Source organism: Myotis lucifugus, unplaced genomic scaffold (genome assembly GCF_000147115.1).
Source record: "Myotis lucifugus unplaced genomic scaffold, Myoluc2.0 scaffold_95, whole genome shotgun sequence".
Classification (NCBI taxonomy): Eukaryota; Metazoa; Chordata; class Mammalia; order Chiroptera; family Vespertilionidae; genus Myotis; species Myotis lucifugus.
This window is the reverse complement of record NW_005871143.1, coordinates 68,656-94,600: the sequence shown is the minus strand read 5'-3', so window position 1 is coordinate 94,600 and position 25,945 is coordinate 68,656. Positions and strand designations below refer to the sequence as shown.

The 25,945-nt window shown below is 40.1% G+C and overlaps 1 protein-coding gene across 10 annotated transcripts in view; it reads right to left on the bottom strand.

Moving 5' to 3' along the window:
- NUP153 (nucleoporin 153) overlaps positions 1 to 25,192 on the bottom strand; it is a 75,039-nt gene extending 49,847 nt beyond the window's left edge. For 7 of the 10 annotated variants that reach the window (XM_023756480.1, XM_023756483.1, XM_023756486.1 and 4 more), the window contains exons 1-5: positions 24,632 to 25,149; positions 9,579 to 9,804; positions 2,218 to 2,466; positions 1,947 to 2,086; positions 1,737 to 1,865 (exon numbers count right to left, since the gene is read on the bottom strand). In XM_023756480.1, the coding sequence (XP_023612248.1) occupies positions 1,737 to 1,865; positions 1,947 to 2,086; positions 2,218 to 2,466; positions 9,579 to 9,804; positions 24,632 to 24,742 (855 nt within the window). In that variant the 5' untranslated portion in view covers positions 24,743 to 25,149. Of the gene's footprint in view, positions 1 to 1,736; positions 1,866 to 1,946; positions 2,087 to 2,217; positions 2,467 to 9,578; positions 9,805 to 24,631 lie in introns of all 10 variants that reach the window. The other 3 variants (XM_023756482.1, XM_023756485.1, XM_006091743.3) reach the window with 2 other exon arrangements.
- Positions 25,193 to 25,945: the final 753 nt, after the last annotated feature.

Sequence of the window (25,945 nt, the reverse complement as noted above, 5' to 3'; positions counted from 1 at the left end):
CAGAGTGGTTAGGAGCAATCAGGCAGGCAGACAGGTGAGCGGTTAGGAGCCAGCGTCCCGGATTGTGAGAGGGATGTCCCAGATTGGAGAGGGTGAAGGCCGGGCTGAGGGACACACACACCCTTCCCCGAGCCGTGCACGAATTTCGTGCACCAGGGCCACTAGTAAAGCTATAATAATCAAGATAGTTTAGTGTTGGCAAAAGGATTGATACATAGATCAATGAGAAACAGAAAGTCTAGAAATAGAGCCACAATGTGGTCAAATGATTTTGACAAAGGTGCAAAGGCAATTCAATGGAGAAAGTATAGTCTTTTCAACAAATGGTACACACTAAAGAAATTGGACATCCATGTTAAAAATATGAATCTTAATCCATACCTCATGTCACATAAAAAAATTAACTCAAATGATTTACAGGCCTAATCTGAAACGTAAATAAAGCTTCTACAAGAAAACATAAGAGAAAATCTCTGTGACCTTGGGTTACACAAGGATGATTACATCAAAACCATGAACCATAAAAGCAAAAAAAAAAAAAAAAACCAATATGTCAAATCTCATCAAAAGAAAAATTCTCTTAAAAGACATTAAGAAAAGTTAGAGAAAAGGATAAAAATATTTGCAAAATACATTTCTAATAAAGGACTTATACCCTAAATAAGGAACTCTTGAAACGCATTAATAAGAAAACAAGCATATTAAAAACAGGCAAAAGATTTGAAGAGATATTTCACTAAAGAAGATATACTGATGGCTAATAAGCACATGAAAAGATTCTCAATGTCATTAGGGAAATACAAATAAAAACCACAGCAGTTGGAGTTCCACTATATGCCTATTAGAATGACTAAAATAAAAAACAGAAAATAAGCTGCTGACCAAAACAAGTGCTGGCCAGAAGCCTCTTACATTACTGGTGGGAATGCAAAGTGGTACCAGCCACTTTGGAAAACAGTTATAGATTATTATAAAGTTTAATGTTGTTTTTTTTTAATATGACCCAGCAGTAAAACTTCTAGGTATTTACCCAAAAGAAATGAAAATTAATGCTCACATCAGCTTTATTCACAATAACCAAAAATTATAAATAATCCAAGTGTTCTTTCACTGCCAAATGGATAAACAAACTGTATTATAACTCAGCAATAAAAAGGAACTAACTATTGATATATGCAAAAATACAGATTGAATTCATGCATCATATTAAATAGAATAAGCCAGATTCAAAAGATTACATATAATTACATATATAATTAAGTTTATATAACATTCTGGAAAAACCAAAACTATAGGGAAATAAAACAGATCAGTGGTTGCCAAAGGGTAGAAATAGGAAGAGTGGTTCATTAAAGATGCACAATGTAATATTTTGAAGTGATGAAAATGTTTGTTCAATATTTTGATTACAGAAGTGGTTACACAACTGTATGTGTTTTGTTAAAATTCAAATACTCTTAATAAATGTAAATTTTACTATATGTAATTTACACCTCATTTTTTTTTTTTTAAAAAAAGGAATCATCAGACTTCCTACACACACACACACACACAAATGTAATGTACAAAAAGTATGCTTAGGTCTAAAATAATGTTCATATAGTCCCTAAATGAAAAGAATTTTGTAATATACACATCTGTCATTTTACCAAAGAATGATTGAACCAAAATTCATTGAGTGCCAAGTTACTTATCAATTTTTTAAATAATATCAATCCTCCTTTTTTCAAACCAACCTGATACGGTGTGTTTTGTAGTTTAGGCTGTCTTACAGCAGCTGCTGCCCCACCATACGTTGTTTTTCCAGGATAAAAAGGAGAATCTCCAAGCTGACTTGTTTTAAGGAATGAAGAACTCCCAAGTGACTGCACAGAAATACAATGATAAGTTATAAGCAATAAACACTCTAAATTAATGTGATTAAATCACTTCCAATTAGTACTCACAGGGGAAAGTGTTCCAAAGGCAGACAAGTTGAATGCTGGTTTCTTTGAGCTGGTGGCAGTGTGCTGTGAGAGTGAATGAGACCGTTCAGCCTCTGGGGACCACAGAGGGAGCACTGAAGTATTCTTTGAAACAGTTATATCTGAAACAAAAATATGTAATGCATAATAACAGCATTAATTGTAATTTTTATAAAGAGAAAATGAAAATTAAGACTAAGTTAGAAAAAATTATACTATGAAATTTAATTTTACTACCAAATGCCAAGAATACCTTTATCAGAAGCTCTTGAAGAAAACCCACTGGTAGTTGAGATGTTATCATCATCATGCTGAGAGGTAGAATCTTTAATTTCCTTTACAAGGGAAAATCCAGAACTGCCAATTGGGAATGCCGAGGATGTGGAGGGCTGACAGTGTAATGTAGGAGATTCCAACATGGAGAAATTCAGATGGCTCCGATGAAGAGAAGGCCTTGTTAATACATCTGGATAATTTGAAGCAGTACTAGTTGTTGAGGGTTCTTAAAAGAAAAGTATTAATATTGAATATATAACTTAAAAAAAGCAAAACAAACACAACAAAATGCTGGTTTTACTTTGAGAAAGCATACTATATACTAAATATAACTTCAATTCAAATCACTGAGGCCTCCCATGATAAACCCAACTGAAACATTCTTTAGCCAAAAAAAGTTTCAAATAACTGAAATTAATTTACCTAAAATAGTGTCAAAATATATTTCACTGTTCACATACCAACTTCCAAAAGTGATTTTCCTTGAATTAATCCTATATAATTAAAGGGTAATATGCAAACTGACCCTAACAGCAGAACGACTGGGAATGACTGGTCACTATGACACACACTGACCACCAGGGTGCAGGCGCTTAATGCAGGAGCTGCCCCCTGGTGGTGAGTGCACTCCCACAGGGGGAGCTCTGCTCAGCCACAAGCCAGACTGACGGCTGCCAGCACAGCGGTGGTGGCGGGAGCCTCTCCCGCCTCCTCAGCAGCGCTAAGGATGTCTGACTGCAGCTTAGGCCCAATCCCCCCCCGGGGAGCGGGCCTAAGCCAGCAGGTGGACATCCTCCAAGGGGTCCCAGACTGGGAGAGGGCACAGGCAGGGCTGAGGGACCCCACCCACCCAAGTGCACAAATTTTTGTGCACCAAGCCTCTAGTATCAGTATAAAAACCATTCATAAGAAAATCGAAGCTATATAAGAAATTCACAAAACAAAAAGGATAGCCCTGGCCAATGTGGCTCAGTTGAATGGAACGTTGTTCCATGCACTAAAAGGTTTCAGGTTTGATTCTTGGTCAGGGAACATACCCAGGTTGTGGGTTCAATCCCCAGTCGGGAAAGTCCAGGAAGCAACCAATCAATTTTTCTCTTTCATATCAGTTTCTCTCTCTCTCTCTCTCTCTCTTTCTCTCTCTCTCTCTCTCTCTCTCTCTCTCTCTCTCTCATCAATAAACATATCCTCGGTTTGATGATTTAAAAGAAAAAGGGGAGGGGGGGTAAGTCTATTCCTCTAGAAACCACTATTAAATGTGTACATTCTCCCAGATAATTTACAATAGTCCCCTTTTCTCCATGGAGGTTATGTTCAAAGACCCCACTGTGGATACCTGAAACTGCAAACAGTACCAAACCCTATATATACTATGTTTTTTTTGCATACATACCATTAATAAGGTTTATTCTATAAATTAGGCACCGTAAGAGATTAGCAACTAATAAAATAGAATAATTATAACAATATGCTGTAATAAAAGTTATGTGAATGTGGTCATTCATTTCAGGGGATACTTTGCTCAAGTCTTTGTATAGGCTCAATGCTTTCTGGCACAATATATTATCACTCAGAACATGTTTTCTGTTCGTATCTTCCACCCACAAATTTAATGCCTTTTCCATCTTAACTAAGCACTAATGCACTGAAGCTGTAACTTTTGAAGCCGCAAAAGTTGTAACAGCAAAAATAGCACAATTTTTTTTTTACCTTCTTCACAATTTCACAGATAGAAGACTCATTCTTAACCGTAGATTTTAGCAACCTCAGCATAGGATTTTCTTTCGTTCCCTATTAGGTTGAGAACTTTCTCCTTTCACTTACAGGAAGTACTTTCCAGTTTCTCTTGAGCACTTGGGGGCAGTTGAATTAGGGTTACTTGAAGAGCATTGCATTCAATCTGATAACTGGTAACTAACGAGCAGGGAGCATGTAGACGTTGGATAAAGGGATGATTCCTGTCTCAGCAGGATGACACAAAATTTCATCACGCTACTCAGAACAGCATGCAATGTAAAACTTGGGAACTGTTTATTTTTGGAATTTCCCAATATTTTCATACCACAAATGACAACGGTTAACTAAAACCACGGAAAGTAAAACAGTGGACAAGGAAAGGGGCACTACCCTGTGCGTACACAAATATATGTTTTCCCTAATCACAGAATTATGCTTATGCATCCTGTTCCGTGACTTTTTTCATTTACCAATATAATTTTGTCTCTACATACAGAACATTCACTTTAAAGACCACATTGTATTGTATCATACTGATTTATTTTCATTATTTATGATTATTTCCCCAGTACTCCATCAAACATGCATGCACTTTTATCTGCATACTTTTAAGAGTATTCTTTTGAATAAAGCTATGATTCTTTAAGTATGTAAGAGAGACATGAGAAGAAATTATGAAACAAATATTCCTAAGCCACTCCCAAAAAAATCTGATTCTGCCCTATCCGGCTTGGCTCAGTGGATAGAGCATCGGCCTGTGGACTGAAGGGTCCCAGGTTCGATTCCGGCCAAGGGCACATGCCTGGGTTGCGGGCTCCATCCCCAGTGTGGAGTGTGCAGGAGGCAGCCAATCAATGATTCTCTCTCATCATTGATGTTTCTATCTCTCTCCTTCTCCCTTCCTCTCTGAAATCAATAAAGAAATATATTTTTTTTAAAAAATCTGATTCTGTAAGTCTAAGGTTGGGCCCATAAAACAGCCTGTGTGGTTGGAGGTATCCTGGGAATCAATAGGATACACGATTACATGGGAAAGTGCTCTGTCATAGTGGATCAGAGTACATACTCATTTTTGCTTATAACATTGTGATCCAAAAATTTCCCGTCAAATTACTCTCCCACACATAGCAACTAACAATGTACATTTCCCCTGTACTGTCACTGGATATTAACTGTTTTTGATTTGTCACCATAACATGTTAAATGGCATCATTATTTATTTAAATAAGAGGGATATTGAGCATCCTTCCCTATATTCATTGGTAATTTATATTTCTTCTATTAATTGCTTATTGATTCACTCTTATTACTAAGATTAATAATATCAAATTTATTTTTAATCAGTAAGATCAGAGTAATATAATCTGAAATATTATAAACAATTTTTCATTGCTGGCTGAAACCATTCATTTTGGGGTGTTTTTTAAAATCACTTTCTATTTCTCAATTACAGTTGACATATAGTATTCTGGTATCTCAGCTAGGGATTTAAGGAGGTGTTGTAGGATTTCTAAATTCTGGCAGCCCTGGAACTTCAGTGTTCTCAGCACTGCTTTTTTCCCAAGCACTGCTCATCTAGAATGTTTTCTCAACTCTCTAGCAGCTGTTATTTGGTAAGCCTTAGGTGGGCTCATCCTCTCTGGATACTCCCATGTGGACTTACGGAGGCCTGCACCGTTTTCTACTGTTCAATGCCCTTAATTCTCATTTCTGCCTGATGTGTTTTTGCTTGGACTTCAGTGCTCTGCCAAGTTTGAAAATGTTCCCAGAGAGCTAGGTAGAGATAAGGTTGACTTTGTGAAGTTGTGTGTGTGTGTGTGTGTGTGTGTGTGTGTGTGCGCGCGCGCGCACACATGCACTACTTTCTATTGTCTGAAAGTTGTTGTTTCTTGTATTTTATCCAACTTTCTAGTTATTTGCTAGTCTGGGAAACCTGTTATTCCAACCTAACTGGAAGAGTCTTTTGGAAATTTGACAAAGGATTCTAAAGTTTTTGAAAATACACTTGAAGATGAATATAGAAATTCTAAAAAAGAATAAGGGGAATGAATGTGGGGTAGGCTGAAATAACTTTTAGAGCCATTAAATGTGTTCTAAAGCTATCATATTTAAAACATTATAGCACTGGTACAAAAATATAGATATGTTATTGGGGGAAGTCTTTTGGAATTTAGTGCAGATGGTCTCTGACTTAACTAAAAATCATTCAACTTAAGATTTTTTGATCTTATGATGGTGAGAAAGCAATATGTATTAAGTAGAAACTACTTTGAATTTTTATCTTTTTTTTTTTTTGAGATAGCAATGTGCGATAAGATCCTCTCCTGATGCGGCTCCCAGTCAGGCATTAGATCACAAGGGTAAACAACTGATACTGATACTCTACAGCAGGGGTCCTCAAACTACGGCCCGCGGGCCACATGCAAATACAAATATTGTATTTGTTCCCGTTTTGTTTTTTTACTTCAAAATAAGATATGTGCAGTGTGCATAGAAATTTGTTCATAGTTTTTTTTTAAACTATAGTCCGGCCCTCCAACGGTATGAGGGACAGTGAACTGGCCCCCTGTTTAAAAAGTTTGAGGACCCCTGCTCTACAGTATACTGTGTTGCCAGCTTTTGGGGGGGATGTTGTGTTCTGAGCATCTTAAAGGTAGGCTAGGGCTAAGCTATGATGTTTGGTAGATTAGGTGTATTAAAATGCATTTTTGCCCTGGCCAGGTGGCTCAGTTGGTAGGAGTATCACCCTGTACACCCAAAGGTCGTGGGTTAGATTCCCCATCAGGGCACATACCTAGGTTGCAGGTTTGGTCCCTGGTTGGGGTGTGTGCAACATGCAGCCGATAGATGTTTCTCTTTCACATCAATGTTTTTCTCTCTCTCAAATCAATAAAAACATGTCCTCAGTTGAGGATAAAAAATACTCTTCAGAGAAAGATAATAGAATCTGGAATCTCCACATATATTATTCAAAATGACAATATTTAGTAAAAAATCACTTGATATACACACAAAAAAAGAAAACTGTTATCCACAGTGGGGAGAAAAAATAGTCAAAAGAAATTGAACCCAAGATAGCCAGGGTTATACTTAACAGACAAAGGCTTTAAAATAGTTATTTCAATATGTCCAAAGTTCTTAACAGACCTGTTAAAATTATCTGCCTAGGATCACATTCACTGGGGAGAGTTAATCAAGGGACACAAGCAATCATTCATCATTAGGAAATTGTTAATATAAATTAGCACTTTTATAGATTAAATGGAATACAGAGCCCAAAAATAAACCCTTGCATATATGGTCAAATAATCTTTGACCGGGGTACCAAGACCACCACTCAATGGAGGAAGAACAGTCTCTTCAACAAATGGTGTCGGGAAAACTGAATATCCACATGCAAAAGAATGAAATTGGACACTTATCTTAAACAATAAACAAAAATTAACTCAAAATGGATTAGAGACCTAAACATAACACCAAAAACTTTTATAAAATTCCTAGAAGAAAACAGAGTGGAAAAGCTTCATGATGTTGGTGGTGACAATGATTTCTTAGACATGAGAGGCAACCAAAGAAAACCAGATATATGGAACTATATCAAACTCAAACACTTTTGTGCCCTAAAAGACAATCCATAGAGTGAAAAGGCAACTCACAGAATGGTAGAAAGTATTTGCAAGTCATATATCTGATAAGGTGCCAATATCCAGATTATATAAAAAACCACAAAACAAAGAAGTTAAATAATCTGATTAAAAATTGGGCAAAGATTTGAACAAGACATTTCTCCCAAGGTGAAATACAAATGACCAACAAGCATATGAAAAGATGCTCAACATCACTCATCATTAGAGAAATACAAATCAAACCCAAGAAGAGATACCATCTTATATCCATTAGGACAGCTACCATCAGCAAGGCAGAAAATACATTTGGGCAAGGATGTGGAGAAACCCTTGTGCACTGTTGGTAGGAAATATGAAATGGTGCAGACTCTGTTCTCAAAATTTAAAATAGAATTACCATATGACCTAAGCAATTCCACTTCCAGGTATACAACCAAAAGAACTGAAAACATGGTCTCAAAGAGATCTGTTGAACCATGTTCCTAACAACATTATTCAGAATAGCCAAAAGGTAGAAACAATCAAAGTGTCAGTGACAGATGAATAAATGTGCTACATATATGCAATGGAATATTAATCAGACCTTAAAAGGAAATAAATTCTGGTATACACTACAACATGAATGAACCTCAAAGACATTAAGCTAAGTGAAATAAGCCAGTCACAAAAGGACAAAGACTGTATGATTTCTCTTCATCAACTCATTCCACTCACCTAGCAGAAAATAATCTAGACACCCAATGTTCTCAAACTGAGTAGAGTGATGGCTGAACAACTCTGTGAACATACAAAAACCACTGGACTGTACACTTTATAAGTACCGCGCGCTAACCGATTGCGCCACTGGAGCTCCTGGACTGTACACTTTAAATGGGTTAGTTCTATGATACATAAATTATACCTCAGTAAAGCTGTAAAAAATATCTAAAGTGAAATGACAGAGTATTATTTCCAAAAGATGCCATATTCTTTTCATGGGTAATTTTAATATTTGTAAACCCCACCTTAATGCTGTAAGTGGATCCTAAAAAGTTCAAGCCTTTAAAATGTAGTCACTTAATTGTAAGATTAATGAGATGACCCAGTTGAGCTTGCTGCAGAGAAGACAGGAGCCAACTGCAGTTATACCATACCTAAATTCATGTGCTGCGGGAGGCATTATTAGTTTCATTATAATAGTTAACATTTATACAGTTCTCCCTTAGTTCCAGGACCTATTCTAAGGGCTTCACGTTTATTTTTAAAAGAATTTATGAGGTTACAGAGGAGAAAATAGATTACCTTGCCCAAAGCCACATGGCTAACAACTGATGGCATGAAAATTCAAAACCAAAGTCTAAATCAGAACTTGCACTCTTAGCTGTATGTCAGCCTTAGTTTAATAAACAAAGCGGACAAAAAAAGATACCTAATTTGAACCTGATAATCACCCTCCTCCTACATTGATTATGTATTACCCAAATTTACCACAGCCAGATAATATAAAAATATTTATATTTAGGACGTGTACTAGAAGCTATCCATTATCTACACTATCATGAAAGTGGAAACAGGGAACCCAGAAGGCTGATGGACCTTGAGCTTTGGCAAGGGCTAAAAGCTATGCACCAATTGTTCTGTCAAGACAATGGTGGCTAAAGCAATTTCCTGACCTAATAGGCTCAAAGTAAATCTTTACTAATATTTACTGACCTTTAAGACAGTCTGATGCTACCGGAATTTTCTGCCTGCCTAAGGGCAAGATGTGTATTCTAAAATTGAATAAAAGCTAACAGGGTCTGGGCCCCAATGAAGCCTTTCCACTAGAGAGAGGGTCTCCGCCTGGTGCCCCGTGATTTCCAAATTCATATTTCTTGTCTAGTGTATTCATTTGTGTGCAGCCCTTTTCTAGATCCTGAAACCTAGCCGTGCAGGTTGCGGCTTTCACGGACATGAAAGCCTATCATTTATTAAAAAATATTCATGTTCTATTTACCTTCTGTATTACTGACTGTTGGCTCAGGAGTGATTCTCCCATCATGAATATTAGCACTCTCCTCATCAGCATATATCAGATGATCATCTTCTCTATTTTCTGGCCACTGTGGTACCTCTCTGGTGTCTGCTGAGCAGCTGCATACATCTTCATTCTTGTTGAAGTATCTCTGTAGCCATCCTGGCACAATATTCTTAACAGATTCTGTAACCCTGCTAAGAATGCCCTGTTGGGGGAAAAACATGTGAGATAGTTTTAGTAATTTATCTTTTTAGGTACCAATTTACAAAGAGCCATACCAAGAAAAACACAAGTATTTCCTTCCAACAAAGTTTCCTAAAATTCAGTTACTTGGGCTAATGCTGAAATAATGGTATTTTACAAATTCTATAGACAAATTCCTACTTTTTCTTTCTCCCATATGCGTATAACCATGAGTTAATAATTACCCCAAATGGCCATACTAGAATCTTCAAGAAACTCCAATAGGCCACCGAATAAGCAAAAAGCTTTACACTTAGTAATAAGATATGCACTAAAATATTAAAATCTGAGAAAAGGCATCCATTTTGATCTCAGCATATTAAAGGAAGCAATATAAACAATACCGTCAACAGCTTCCTCAAGCAATTACTTTATTGCACAATCTTTAAAAAAAGAACAAAAATTTAGACAAATAAAAACTAGACTTTTTTTAAAGACAGACAATAAGAGAACTAATCTATCATAACAAACTCAAGAAATAATATAAGATACTTTTTGATGGTAAAATTTCATACCAAATATTGCCTGAAAATCTGAAGAATTAATTTTATTATGGTAACTTTTAAAGGGAGAAAAAATGTTTATCAGTATTAATATTCAGTGTTGCTTTGCTATGTGCTAGGGACTATTCTAAGCAATTTATACATATTATTCAATTTAATCCTCACAATACTTTTTTAAGTTGGTATTAATAGTGCCACTTTATGGATGAAGGGACATTGAAGTTAAATAACTTGCCCCAGATACAAGCACAACTACTATGGTATATCTAGGATAGAGTAAAAGCATAGGTGGAGATTGGCAGGACATATAAAGTTTCAGTACTACCTTCCTGTACTTTTATTAACTCTAGGTAAAATAAGAGTAACACCCCCTCCTGCTATTACCTGATATGAATTATAATAAAAATCCAATGAAATTATGTGAAAGCACTTTGCAATTTACAAAATATAACAAACATATACTGATAATTTGATCACTAATGATGGGAAAAAACTATCAGAAACAAACTGGGGTGAGAAAACCAATTTTAGGCAACAATGACCTACATGAAGTAGCATTAGTAGAATTTCAGAGAAAAAGTCAAGCAAGGGGAAAAATGAGTTGGCAGGTACAAAAAACAACGAAGTCAAGGCAGAATACATAAATCAACCATGAAAGCAAACCCAAGACAAAGAGGCCTTGAAAAATCCTGTCAACAGAAAAGATGGAAGACACCTGATACAGGAATTTGACTCGTATTTTCCTTATTGATTAAAAAAGGGTAGGGAACAACTGGGAAATATGTAATTATTTTTCAATGTATTCTACAAACAAAAATTTTAAACAGATCTACAATGTAAGCTCTCTAGTAACACAAGAAGCCAGCAGCCCTAGAATACTCACTACTACAAACACAACTGCACTGTTCCCTTTTTCTATGCTAATGTTACATAGTATTAATTACTTTGGAAACAGATTATAAACCTACATCCAAATGTAATATTTATAAAAAACATACATATATATTGTTTTTACATATTACTTATACTTAATATTTAATTACCCCCCTCATATTTCAAAAGACTTGAAAGTGCTATCAAGCTACAACAATTCAAATAAGACCTGAAAAATGTAAGACACATATTTGATATGAAATGATAAATTAGCTAAAGCACTATAGCAAGAATTTAGTAAAATAAGCCTTTTGTGGACATCCTCTAAGGTGTTTAGCTACTAAAAGTATTAGAGATTCCTGTGATCCCTACTCACCTGAGGCAAGTACAGAACTTAAATTAATATCATACTTAACCAAAGATCATATCTGTGGCAGCATTAGATATTGTGGAAAATAATCAGTAATCAAAACTAAACAGTCAAAATTGATATAATAAAGCTCATTAACTAAAGCTAAAGAACTTTGCTTGGAGACCTTCTCTTTTCTAAACTAAAATCTAACCAATTTATCTATCTCAGCCCACAGCAACTTAGAACAAGAAAATTACAGTGAGTAAGAGCACAAAGAACTTGACAGTAAAAAGAAATACAGACGATAAAACTGACCTGGAACCATTATAAGAAAAAAACATGACTGTACTTCAGTATATATTTGTATGATAAGTGACCTTAAGTAATCAAGAAAAGTTAAATTAAGCTCAGTATACTCTAGTACTAGTGGTCCCTTTACCAGTAATATCAACACCATCTCAGGCTCTATCCTAGCTCTACAAAAGTCAGGAGAGAGGGCTCACCTGTTTTAGCAAACACTCCCAAATGTCTTTGATGTATGCTAAAATTTGAGAATCACCCTTCTAGTTAAAGAGAGCAGGAAATTAGATACATTTAACACAATTACAATACATTTTAGGGGAAAGTCCCTCTATTAGAGGTTAATAAAATTATGTATACTTAAGTCTTAAGATTGTTATCTGGAAAACATAATGTGGGGCACTAGTCAGACAATTAAAATACAAGGTGGGCCCTGACCAGTGTGGCTCAGTGGATAGAGCGTCAGCCTGCGGACCAAAGGGTCCTGGGTTCAATTCCGGTAAAGGGCATGTACCTTGGTTGCAGGCACATCCCCAGTAGGGGGTGTGCAGGAAGCAGCCAATCAATGATTCTCTCCCATTATTGATGTTTCTCTCTCTCTCTCCCTCTCCCTTCCTCTCTGAAATCAATAAAACACAGGGTGGGGGAAATGTAGGTTTATAGTTTTGAGTACTAAAAAGTTTATTCTTCCATTATTATTTATTAAGTATTGTATTCTTTTCCATATGAACTGTAAGCCTACTTTTGCCCCACCCTGTATATCATAATAAAATATCCTATCTAATAATAGACAAACATGGTAATTGACTGTACCTTCGCTACACCCCCCATTGGCTAATCAGCACAATATGCAAATTAACCGCCAACAAAGATGGTGGCTAATTTGCATACTGCAGGCAGGGCGGGACAACGCCATCCCGCCTGCCCCGGCACCATCTGGGCCTGCTATTTGCGACCCAGGGCGGCGGGCGTCTGTGTGCGACCCGACCTGGGGCAGCCCGGCGGTGCAGCAGCCATCGGCCAGCCTGCCCGGCCTCCATCCGGGCATCCCGTGTGCGACCCAACCCGGGGCGGCCGGGCGGGGCAGCAGCGATCCGCCAGCCTGCCCGGGTGTCCTGTGTACGACCCGACCCGGTGCCCCAACCCCCGGATCGGCCCTGCCGTGTGCACGACGCGGGGAGGCGGGGCAGGCACCGAGGGATCGGGCCTGCCATCTGCCACCTGGGGAGCGGGCCTAAGCCAGCAGGTGGTTATCTCCCGGGGGGTCCCAGACTGTGAGAGAGCACAAGTGGGGATGAGGGACACCCCCGCCACCCCCCTCCCCTGCCAGTGCACAAATTTTTGTGCACCGGGCCTCTAGTACTAAAATGAATGAGAAAAACAAATTGTATAGTGGACTGCAGAATACAATGCAGCTTATAGTACTATTTCCCCAGTGTTTCCCAGATTAGCCATGATTTTTTACCTGCACTAATGACTAGAGGCCCAGTGCACAGACTCGTGCACTGGTGGGAGGGTCCCTCGGCCTGGCCTGCAGGGATCGGGCTGAAACAAGCTCTCCGACATCTCCCGAGGGGTCCCGGATTGGAGGGGGCACAGGCCAGGCCGAGGGACCCCCCACCGGTGCACGATCGGGGCCAGGGAGGAACCACGGGAGGGCTCCAGGGTGTGTCCAACCAGTCTCGCCCAGTCCCAATCGGCCAAACCCCAGCTGCAAGCTAACCTAGCAGTTGGAGCACCTGCCCCCTGGTGGTTAGTGCACATCATAGTGACCAGTCGAATGAATGGTAGGACACTTAGCATATTAGGCTTTTATTATATAGGATTTTCTATCTATTAATTTCTCTTAATAAATTTAGCTTTTCCTACACAATAAAATCAATTCACAGACTTGATGCTATGCTGGTCTTCACTTGCCCTTCCCTCACTCCATTCTTGATAGGCTGTCCCACAAAACTGGCTTCTGGAAGAACTGGCCTACAAGAGATAGTAGAGGACACCAGATATTAGAGGAGGGGAGAAAAGAGAAGTCTTTCTTCCTGTGCTCCCTCTCTGCTTAAGTGCTCCCTCTCCAAAACTACAGTTCCAGCAAGGTGGCTCCTTCTCCACTCATTACACCATTTCTTCCCTTTATCCTTCCAGTACTAGGGATAGATAATGAGATAATCATGGAAATAGTCAAGAGCAGCCGATCGGTGCAGCAGCGATCGGCCAGCCTGCCCGGCCTCCATCCGGGCATCCCGTGTGCGACCCAACCCGGGGCGGCCAGGCGGGGCAGCAGTAGCTTCTGTTACTGTTAATCTCTGTGACTCCTGCTATCCTGTATTTATTCCTTTAAACCACCAGCATATCTCTAAGTAGACTCTCTTAAAGATACTCCACTTGCACCATCCAGAGTGAACTGTTTCTTGGTGGGTTCCTATCCTACTTGCTAAAATTTTTTTGGTCTAATTAACATGAAAACTAAAAAGTCATCCATGTTGTCAGATGCATCTTCTTTATCAGCAATGAACACATGTGCCACACTTGGAAAAGTACTATTATACCCAAAAGTTACATCCAACTTTTATCTGTGCAAAAATACACAAATAGGCAAGAAAAGAGTAAATTTTGGTGAATAGTTTAGAACAGTGGTTCTCAACCTTCCTAATGCCGCGACCCTTTAATACAGTTCCTTATGTTGTGGTGACCCCAAACCATAAAATTATTTTCGTTGCTACTTCATAACTGTAATTTTGCTACTGTTATGAATCGTAATGTAAATATCTGATATGCAGGATGTATTTTCATTGTTACAAATTGAACATAATTAAAGCATAGTGATTAATCACAAAAACAATATGTAATTATATGTGTTTTCCGATGGTCTTAGGCAACCCCTGTGAAAGGGTCATTCGACCCCCAAGGGGTCGTGACCCACAGGTTGAGAACCGCTGGCTTAGAATCTTATCTAACTCACAGCTGTAAAGGCAGACACTGCTTTTCTTCATTCAATTCATTCAATCAATACTTACTGGTTGCATACTATGTCAGCCACAAAACACTGAGGCGACAGCAAGGAACAAATTCCTGCCTTCTGAGAACTTATATTCTAAGTTAGGGAGACAAATGAACAAACTAGTAAATAGATGTAACATAATATGATGATTTGGTGCTATGGACAAAAATAAGGCAGGGAAGCAAAATGGCATAGGTATTTTATTTAAGGAAAGACCGAAAAAAAGTGAGGAATGAGACATGCAAATTTCTAGTGGAGAAATATTATATAAACTGAGGGAACAAAAAGTGCGAAGACTCAAATATAGGAGTGTCCTTAGTACATGCTGACCAAGCTTTCAGTAACCTTTTTTAATTAATGCAAAACCTAATAAACTTTAAATAACTATTCTTCAAAATTCCCCTTTAATCATGTGTGTGTATTAGAGAATCTATGTGGGACCTTTTGTTCGGTAGCTTATATATCTAGTCACTATAAAAAGACTAACACAGTGGTCCTCAAATAGAAGTATTCAGACCAGCAGCTTTGGTGTTACCCGAGCATGTTAGAAATGAAAACTTGTTTTCTAAAGCTCCTGCGGCAAATCTTATGCCAATTAAAGTTTGAGAACCACTGTACTAAAATTCTCTAAAAGCTCAATGACTATTATCCCAATTAAGGCCATAGTAAACATAACCCTGAGTATAAGATTTATACAACAAAGTTTTACGTAAAAGACCATCCTATTTCCATGATTATCTCATTATCTATCAAATTACATTACACCAATTTTTATGAATATCTACTCTGAAAATCACACCAAATGTAGACATAAAGGTCATACCTCTGAAACTATTGTTTTTCAGTGTTAAAGACTTTACACTTACAGTAAATAACCAACTACCAGATATTAGAATTTTAAAGCTGCTAAGAAAAAGAAATCTCGTTACACACAGAACTGGGCAGGAGAGTATAAAGAGGTAAGAGACCCTGTCTATGAAGTAAATTTGGAGAACTACTTCCCTGACTGGCAATTTTTTAAAGAGTTTTGAAGTACTGAAGATAGACTTCAGCCACTAATGGAAAACTGAGAAAGAGTGAAGGGAGTTAAAAAAGGAGAAGAATAGTTTTCTTATTGAAGAAAAGGTTCCTTTGATGATATTACCAAAAAAAGTCTCTCTTTTCAGGAGTTCTTGAGACAAGATTCATCAGGTCTTTAATAGGGCAAATCAGTTTCCTATGAGAACCTGAACAAAAAATGCTTTATGATATTTAAAACAAACAAAAACTTGAAGGAAAAATAGAGTAAAAGTCTAGTAAGGCCTGAATACTCAATCCTGCTGTACCAGATTAGCTTTCTCCCTACTTTCAGAGGCTTCAGCGATAAGCTCATTTATAACTTGTTGTACGTTTCTCCAAGTCTGGGACAGTCACTCCCTTACATGTGCCAACAGTGCCCTGTACTTTCTACACCATGGCAATCTGTCAAGCAGGATGGCAATTACAGTCTGTCCATCACCTCCACTAGAGCATCAGTTCTGGGAGGGCAGGCACCAGGTATGTACAAGGCACAGATCAGTTGGTAGATGGTTTTAATTTATCTACAACTGCACTACTCAACCACCCTCTTGTTCCCACATATGAATATTCCATGACAAGTTTCTAAACAATGCATCTCTACTCTAAAAAGGACATCAGTAATTCTAGAATTTAAAAATAAATAATACATTTGCATGGTGTAATAGTTTCACCTTAAGCAAATATTATTTTTATTGCTACACTAATAACCCTTCCTCAAAAAAAAAAAAGTGAAGCTATCCAAGAGCACAGGAAAATTGAACCATCCTCTGGAATGACAAATAACACAAAGCCAACTAAATAAAAGAAAAGCAGAAAAGTAACTAAAAAAAGCAAAATTACCCTCACTGGTTTGGCTCAGTGGATAGAGCGCCGGCCTGCAAACTAAAAGCAAAATTAATGAAGGTCTTAGAAAAATCAACAAAATAAATGGTGTATTAAAATCTTAAAAATACTCCTTGTAATTCTAAAGCAAAGTCTTACACTAGATAATCATAACTAATGAAGTTGGATTCAAGGATAAAGGAGTGAATGTTTAAACTCGGGCTGGTTAAACCGACTGGGTGTTTTCTTTCCAAGAATTAAGGGTTCTGCATGTGGCACAACACATTAAAAATGCCACTGAGATTTATAATAAGCACTCAATTTGGGATCAGAAATAAATTCAATTCAATACTACACACATATTAAACATATTCAATGTATAAGGACTGTGAATATATTAGTTTTTCAAATTACATTTAACCTGAGTTCAAGGATGAAAGAAGGGTGAGAAGGGGCAAGGCTCTTCTACAATCCTAACTCAGAACTCATTTGTAATGAAAAATATATTTTTTCAACTTTTTTCTTCACATGATTCTCTATTAAATAGTAGTATCCAGATTATAGACCATCCTTTCTCAAATAACTTCACTGGATCTCTAACTGTAAATATCAAATACAATCCATCTTCAGTTTTCAGGTTCTAGAGTTCCATTCCACCAGAATACACAGCTGTTCTGATTTCTGTCTGCTCTTTCACGTACCTTTATTTTGTTGAGGCCTGTAACTGACTTAGTTCTCTTTCAAGTTTCTGTGTACATTCTCCTTACCCACTGAACTCCCATGCCACCAGGCTCTCCTTTCCAAACTTTTTAAAAGTCCTATTTCATACTAGAGGCCCGGTGCACAGATTGGGGTCCCTCGGCCTGGCCTGCGGGGATCGGGCCCAAATTGGCTCTCCGACATCCCCCAAGGGTCCCGGATTGCGAAAGGGCAGTTCTCGGGTGACGCACCCTGGAATCGGGCTCCCTCCTCTCTGGTTCCAGGTGCATCACCCGAGAACCACAGCTGCCAAGTCACCACAGCTCAACAGCTCCTGTGTTGAGCGTCTGCCCCCTGGTGGTCAGTGCATGTCATAGCTACTGGTAGGACGGTCGCTTAGGCTTTTATATATATACTCGAGGCCTGGTGCAGTCCCTCAGCCTGGCCTTCGCCCTCTCACAATCCGAGACCCGTTGGGGGATGTCGGACTGCCCAGTTTTGGCCCGATCCCCGCAGGCCAGCCGAGGGACCCCACCCAGTGCACAAATCCATGCACCAGGCCTCTAGTATGCATATAAGATCTTTGGTTAATCTCTTCCCGCCCTCCCCTCATCCCCCTTCCCTCTGAGATTCATCAGTCTGTTCCATGTTTCCATGCCTGTGCACTGAGTGTCTGCCCCCCAGTGGTCATTACGCGGCATAGCTACCGGTAGAACAGTCGGATGGTCCCTTAGGCTTTTATATATAGAGAGAGAGAGAGATAAATATAGATAGATAATCTGTCTAAACAGTGTTCCCCCTTGCTCTGTCCAAGCCCAAGTGAAGAACAAGAGCTAACAACCCAAGACTTCACATGACACTAATTATAAAAACACTAAATAGCAAAAACATAGATGCCATTCTAAAGTAATCAAGTATTCAAATTCTAATGCAGTTATAATGATCTGAATTTAACCTACAAATCTAAACTATTAATTGTTATAAACTAATCCAAATCTTTCTAGTTGCTTGAAATCCAAACTTTTCATTTCTCTTCTAAACTTTAAGAGATCAAGTCAAAAAACATGAGCATAAAAATTATTCTTGCTAAAAAATTTTAAAAACTACAATTGGCTACACATTTCCAATTCCTTCAAAACTCTATCACTATTTCAGTAAGGAGAAACATGACCTGGCTTAGTCTTATTTTTAGTTATCCATATTATAGAGGTGGTATTGAAAATTAACAGTAATCAAACAAGGATAAGAAAAGGTGTCCCTAAAAGGACCTTCAAGCCAGCAATATAGGAGACCCAATAAAAAGCTAATGCAATTTAGCTTAATTCACTCACAGTTGCCTATAAGACATTGCCGCTTTTACACATCTATAAGATTTTATTTCTTAAATAACACAATGAAAAAGGTAAGTGAAATCTAACAAACTGACAAACTGAAATATCTATAGACAGAAAAGGCATTGTACTATCCTGTTTCTGACAGTAAACACAGTAAATTGTATCTGGTGGCAAAACATTAATTGTGTATGTGCTTCCCAAAACAGAAAGACTCTTTTAAAAATATATTACAACCATGACCATTACATCTTTCCAATATGCTGTACCTAATGAAAATGTTTTAATTAGTGACGCTCTATCCACTGAGCCAAACCAGATCAAAATGTTCATTTTACTTCAAACTAATAGATAACTGCCTCCTCAGGAGACTTTCCAGGAAATGGAGACAACATGTGGGCTTTATGGTCATGTATCTTATTAGAAAAATTAGTAAGTAAACTGATACAATATCACACATAAGAGCCTCTCATCACAACTGCTTGAAACAACTTAATACCTGAATTTATTTTCCTATACACTTAAATGACTGGCATTTCTATAAGCAAAACACTTTAAAAGTACTTAAGAGAGTAGTAATAGTTTATGGTTTGGCCTCATCACTCAACAAACCAGTCCTTAAATCCAATATGAACCTATAAGAGATTGAGCTTGAGCACATAAAGGAAAAAAAACCTTTACAAAGAGGCAGCAACATTCAGAGACAATTATAACATTTAAATCAAAAAGTTCTGCCCTGGTTCCTGTACTCAGTGGTTAGAGCATCAGCCCTTGCCTGGAAAGGTCGAAGATTCCATTCCCAGTTAAGGGCAAGTACCTGGGTTCAATCCAGGCCCCATTGGTCAGTTGAGGTGAGTTTGGGAGGCAAACGATCCATGTGTCTCTCTCACATGGATCTTTCTTTTTCTCTCCTCCCTCCCCATTTCCTCCCTTCCACTCTCTCTAAAAATCAATGGAAAATATATCCTTGGGTGAGGATTAACATAAAAATAAATAAAATAGCCCTAGCCAATTTGGCTCAGTAGATAGAGCGCTGGCCTGCAGACTGAAGTGTCCTGGGTTCGATTCTGGTCAAGGGCATAGGCCTGGGTTGCGGGCTCAATCCCCAGTAAGGGGTGTGCAGGAGGCAGCCAATCAACAATTTTCTCTCATCATTGATGTTTCTATCTCTCCCTCTCCCTTCCTCTCTGAAATCAATAAAGATATATTTTTTTAAATAAAATAAAATAAATCAAAAGGTTCTATTTAATCACAACAATTTCAAATGAGTCCTTACTTTATATGCCAAGCTCTGGTCAAAGAGCTTTACTTATCTCATTTAACCCTCACAACAATTTCCACTTTACAGATGAGTAAATTAAGCACAAAGAACTTAAATAACTTGTATTTATTTACAAGTTTATTCCAAGTCCTGACAGAACATGGACCCAACCCAAATACTCTGACTCCATTATAGCACTTTTCCCTGATCAACTATTTCCATTTCTATTATTTCTGTGAATAGAATTAAATATCTAAGATAAAGAAAATAAAGATAAAGTAAAAATCAAAATTACTTAGTGACTTCAGGAATGAGTTAGGTATTCAACCTCTAAATATCCCTCCTTTTCACCCTAGCCAGTTTGGCTCAGTGGATAAGCAGCGGTTTTCAACCTGTGGGTCTCGACCAACAGAAAACACATATAGCATATCAGATATTTACATTACGATTCATAACAGTAGCAAAACTACAGTTATGAAGTAGCAACGAAAATAATTTTATGGCTGGGGGTCACCACAACATGAGGAACTGTATTAAAGGGTCGCAGCATTAGGAAGGTTGAGAACCACTGGGATAGAGCGTCGACCTGCAGACCAAAGGGTCCCAGGTTTTATTCCACTCAAGGGCATGTACCTTGGTTGTAGGCTCCTCCTCTGCCCGGGCCCTGGTCTGCATTCATAGAGGAGGCAACCGATCTATGTATTTCTCTCACATCATTATTTCTCTGTCTTCCCTCTCTCTTCCACTCTCTCTAAAAATCAATGGGAAAATATCCTCAGGTGAGGATTTAAAAAAGTAATAAATAATAAATAAATAAATATCCCTCCTTTTCAAAACTAAGAACATGCTTTGGCCTACAGATACCAAGCATAACATACTTATTTGGAACAAAGTATCATGTGGAAGGTACTAAAACAAACCAACAAACACATCCTAATATATAAAAAGCCAGGGGGTGTCAAGACCGAAACAACCAGACAGAAGGACCGAACAGCAGGCTACGTGGGGCAACAAGGCCAGTAGGGGGGGCAGTGAGGGGCAACCAGGTCAGCAGAGGGGGACAGTTGGGGGCGACCAGGCCAGCAGGCAAAGGCGGTTAGGGGTGATCAGGCTGGCGGGGGGCAGGGAAGGTGCAGTTAGGGGCAATCAGGCAGGCAGGCTGGCAGGTGAGCAGTTAGGAGCCAGCGGTCCCGGATTGTGAGAAGGATCCCAGATTGGAGAGGGTGCAGGCTGGGCTGAGGGCAGCCCCGCCCCGTGCACGAATTTCGTGCACCAGGCCTCTAGTTATATAAAGCCAGGTTAGGCAAACTATGGTCTATAGGCCAAATTCAGCTCTTGGTCTGTTTTTATACAGTCCCCACGCTAAGAATGGTATTTACATTTTTAAAGAGTTATAAAAAAACAAAACAAAGAACTTGCAGCAACAAACCTAAAATACTATCTAGTTCCTTACAGAAAGTTTGCCCAGACTCCTGATGAAAGCTACTTAATAAAGGGGTTTCCTCCTCCTATTTCTGAAATAGCTAAATGCACGAAGTGACTTGTTAGACAAACACTACATATCCTCCTATAGAAAATGTAGTACACAAAATTGGGAGTTTGTCAGGGAGTTCGACCAGGGGGCGGGGCTGGCCAGGGGAAGGGGAGGGAGTACCCAGCCAGCAGCCAGCAGCCATTAAGATCCTACCAGTGCACAAATTTTGTGCACTGGGCCTCTAGTAGGAAGATAAAATAAGTGGATTGATTCCCTTAGCTCCAAACCAGAAGACAAAACCTCTGAAGCACATCCCCCAAAAGGGCAAAAATAAGTAGTTCCCTCTCACCAGGAGGTGGCAGTAGATTCTTCCAGAGGCAAGGTTCTGGTTTGCCAATGGGCTCAAGGGTTTTGTGGTGGTTATTAAGAAAAGCAGCTTGACCTTCCAGAGCTCACTTTCTGGACCTGATAATCTGCATAAAAAGGAAATTGGAAAGGAGACTGAACAGGTGACAAGAACTAACCACATCCTCTTAAGTGACCTGTTCACTCCCAACTAGAAAAATGACACCATTTCCTAAATGCATATGGGCTAAGACTTAGGGAGTAGGCCGAGAAGGCGAGTGAGAATGATCAACTTACATTATTCAAGGGATGTTCTTCACTTATGATTCTACAATCTTACTACACTTCAGTTAGTTGAGTAAGACAATGGATTTCTGTCTCCACAACTTCAAGCAAGATGGCATTTTAAAGAGCAGAAGTTAAAAGTAAAAATGCAAACTTTAGATATATTTCAGCAGAGTTAACCCAGAAAAGTCAAAAGAGGAAATTACAAGTCAGTTGAACACATGCAAAAGTCCCAGGTACTGCGTGACTGCACAAGCCAGTTGGCCTGACAGGCAATGGCAAACATCCATTAACTAGAAGTGCCAGAGCTCTCATTCTTATTCCAACCCTCTACTACGTAACCAAAAATGTCATTTTTGCTCAGAAACCCTTGGACACTTAATCAAATAACATTAATATAAAACATGCCATGTCATGAAGTTGCTTGGTGCTCATGATGACTCAGCAGCTGCTGCAAAACAGAGGTGACAGCCTAGGATAGTAGACACCAAGTCCACAAAAGTTCCAGTAAGGAGTAAACAAACACCTTATTTTATTATTTTGGATATTCCTGGATACTTTTCTTTGGTAATTTCGGACAATATTAAGTAACACCTACAATGTTGATCAACAAATCCCCAAACATCTTTAATACCAATTCAAAAGCTAAAAATGTATTTTTTCAATTAAATGGCTGAGGCAAGAAGCTAAAAGTATTTTAGATTGGGAAATAAGTAATCAAGTTCTCAAACAAACTACACAACCTAAAATTATATCAGCTCTAAGACAGATTGGATGATAGGTGTTATGCTGTTAAGGCATCATTTACCCAAATTTAGATTTTAATCTATGTACATTTTAAAATAAGCTATGATTAACTTTTGCCACCTGAAATATATTAGCTCCTTTCTAAACTCTGTGCAGACAATGACCTGTATTTAAAACGTTTCATTTTTTTATGTTCTAATTTTCTTTTAAGGAGATCTAAGAAAGTACTCAGACATTTATTCTTCAGGAGAAACAGAAAGCATGTGTCTAACTTCCATTCTACAAAAGGATTAGGTTAAATGGCCAGGCTTGTGACCTGAATTCTAATCTTAAATCTGCCTGCATATACCCCTGTTCTCACAAAGAAATCTGAATACTAAGCACTTTCTTTACATATCTGGGGAAAAAGTGGTTGGAATAATACCAATGCCTAGACTTCTAACCGTCAGTAGAGGGCTACCAAATATTATAAACCACAATTTTTGCTATTAAAAATTTCCTTCAAGCCTTTACTTTTAAAATTGTTTAATGATACAACTTAACACCACCAGCAAACATTAAAGTGTTCAATATTCATCATCACCCAGCATAAGGCAATCTAGGAAGCCTACCTTTAAGAGCATGCAACAAGTTATCAGACTCTTCTGATATATTTTTGCTTTTCAACAAGTTTAAAACGCACACTTCCCACCTTAGTATCACCGAGTTTTATAAATGATTTTTATTAAAATAAGTTAGCATTTCCCTACTCAATCCCCATAACAAACAAGTAACATTTAAAAATAGAATTTCCTCAGAATCAAATATCTCATTTACAATTAGGATAAATTCCTTTTCATAATTTCCAACACCCGAGAGCACACACGGTGGTTAAATAATATACCACCACCAACATTCCTGGGTGTCAAAAGTTCTGGAATACACCCCGTAATATTAAAATATTTTGTGCATGAGATCAGAAGTGGCATCCCGGTCAACGACGCATAATGGCCAATTCTAACCTCCAAAATGACAGGGGGTGGGGGGACAGATGGGGTCGGGGACAGAAAAGGGGAGGGAAGACTCTCGCAGCGGATAAAAGACGTTAAGGGTAGAGAGGGACTTTCAAAATGCCCCAGTGCCAAGGTAACTGTAACCCGGTTAAGGAAAAAAAAAATCTAAACCAATGCTCTAAGACTGGGGAGGGTACACGGGCAGGGGAGAGGAGGAACTCACTACTAGGTCGAGTCTAGGTGAGTCCACTTTCTGAGTAACGGCGCCCCCGCCAATCCCCGGCGCCCCGGAGACAAATTTCCTCGGGGCAGCTCCCTCCCCACGAGCATTGAAACGCAGGAGACTAGAAAACAACTCGCGTAGGGGCCTCCAGCCACATCTCCTTCCTTTCTCCCTCGAGAGGACGTGAGCAATACCCTCCAACTCCCGTCCCCGCCAAAACCGAAAGAAGCGCGCCCCGCAGGCCTAGAATGTCTCTTCCCGCCATGCGCCGGCCGGGGAAGCCCCTGCCCGGGAGGGTTGGGAAGAGGCGGCCCTAACCACACGTGTGCGCGGCGAGGATCGGCCTGTCTCAACCCACTTCCCGCCGCCACCCCAGCGGCCCGGGCTGCCGCTGCCGCTGCCTCGCCCGGGCCTTTCCTCGGGCCCGCCGGTCCGCCCCACGTGGGGCGCCAGGGCCCCTCACCGCCGGTTCCCTCCGGCCAAGTTCCCGACCCGCAGAACCACTCGGGGGTCGGGGTCCCGTACCTGCTGCTTTGGTCGCCCCTGCTGGTAAGGCTTAATTGGCCCCTGGTGGCAACGCCGCGTCCGGATCTTGCCGCCACCGCCCCCTCCTATTCCTCCGGCTTCTGAGGCCATGGCGGAGCCTCCGCTGCTTCCCGCTCCGGGGCGAGTAAGGGGGCGGGAGAGGCAGAGGCGGCCGCCTTAGAGCCTCCCCCCGCCCACCCCCAGCCCACAAGTCCGTCCCCGCGGCCCACACTGGAGGGTACGGGCACACCAGGAAACGCGAGGCGGAGAGCAGAGTGGAGAGAAAATGTGCGCGGGCAGCAGGGAAGGCGGCGGCGGCGACAGAGGCCGAGTCGCTGGCTCGGGTCCGGTAGACACTCGCAGGCCCCCTCCTCTGTATGTGTCACGGTCTCTATGGAGATCCCCCGCCGAGGACACGGCGGGCGCCTCTACGCGCTGCTTAGGCCTCACTCGACCGCCGGCTGATGGGGATCCTCCTTCCGCCGCCCTAGCCGTGGCTGCCGCAGTTGAAGCCTCCGGCGCCGCCCGCCTACCACTCCCCTTTGCGCACAGCGCCCGCCCCGGCGTCGCCGTCCCTGCAGTCGCCGCCGTTGTTGCGCCTATTTAGCTGCTGCTAACCACGCCGCCGCGGTCGCGAGCCAGGACACCGTCATCGCCAGCGCCCGACGCAGTTGCATCATCACGCCGCGACTGGATGATTGGCGAGAAAGAAGGAAGGGCTGGTCAAGCCCGCGCTCGCTGGCGCGCGGCACGCCGGGAAACGTAGTTCAGCGGGACAACCGCTGAACTGAGGGGGTGGGGAAGACGCGGAAGGAGACCTGCGGATCACTGCAGAGGCACAAAGCCAAGAGCTTCAGTCCTCTTACTACGCTTAGCTGCAAAGTTGGACTTTGAAAAAGGCATTTAACCTCTTTCCCACTCTACTTTCTCCCCTTCGGTAAAGCGGGCAGAAAGAAGTAAGCAGTTAATAAAATCAGACAGCAACTAATAAATCTAAAAAAAACTGGTTGAAAAAACAATATTCATGATATTTAAGCTTAAACCAGAATTAGAAAATAAACACAGTTTCATTAATATTCCACTAAACATACAAGGGGGCCTGGACGGTGGTGTTAGAGCGTCGTCCCGCGCACGGAAGGGTAGCGGGTTTGATTCCTAGTCTGGGGCACGTAACCGGTTTCAGGTGGGAGAGGCAACCAATCTATGTTAATGTTCTCTCTCTCTCTCTCTCTCTCTCTCCCCTATTCCCTCCCTCCCTTCCTTCGTCCTAGTCTCTAAAAATCAATGGAAAAAAAATCCTTGGGTGAGGATTAA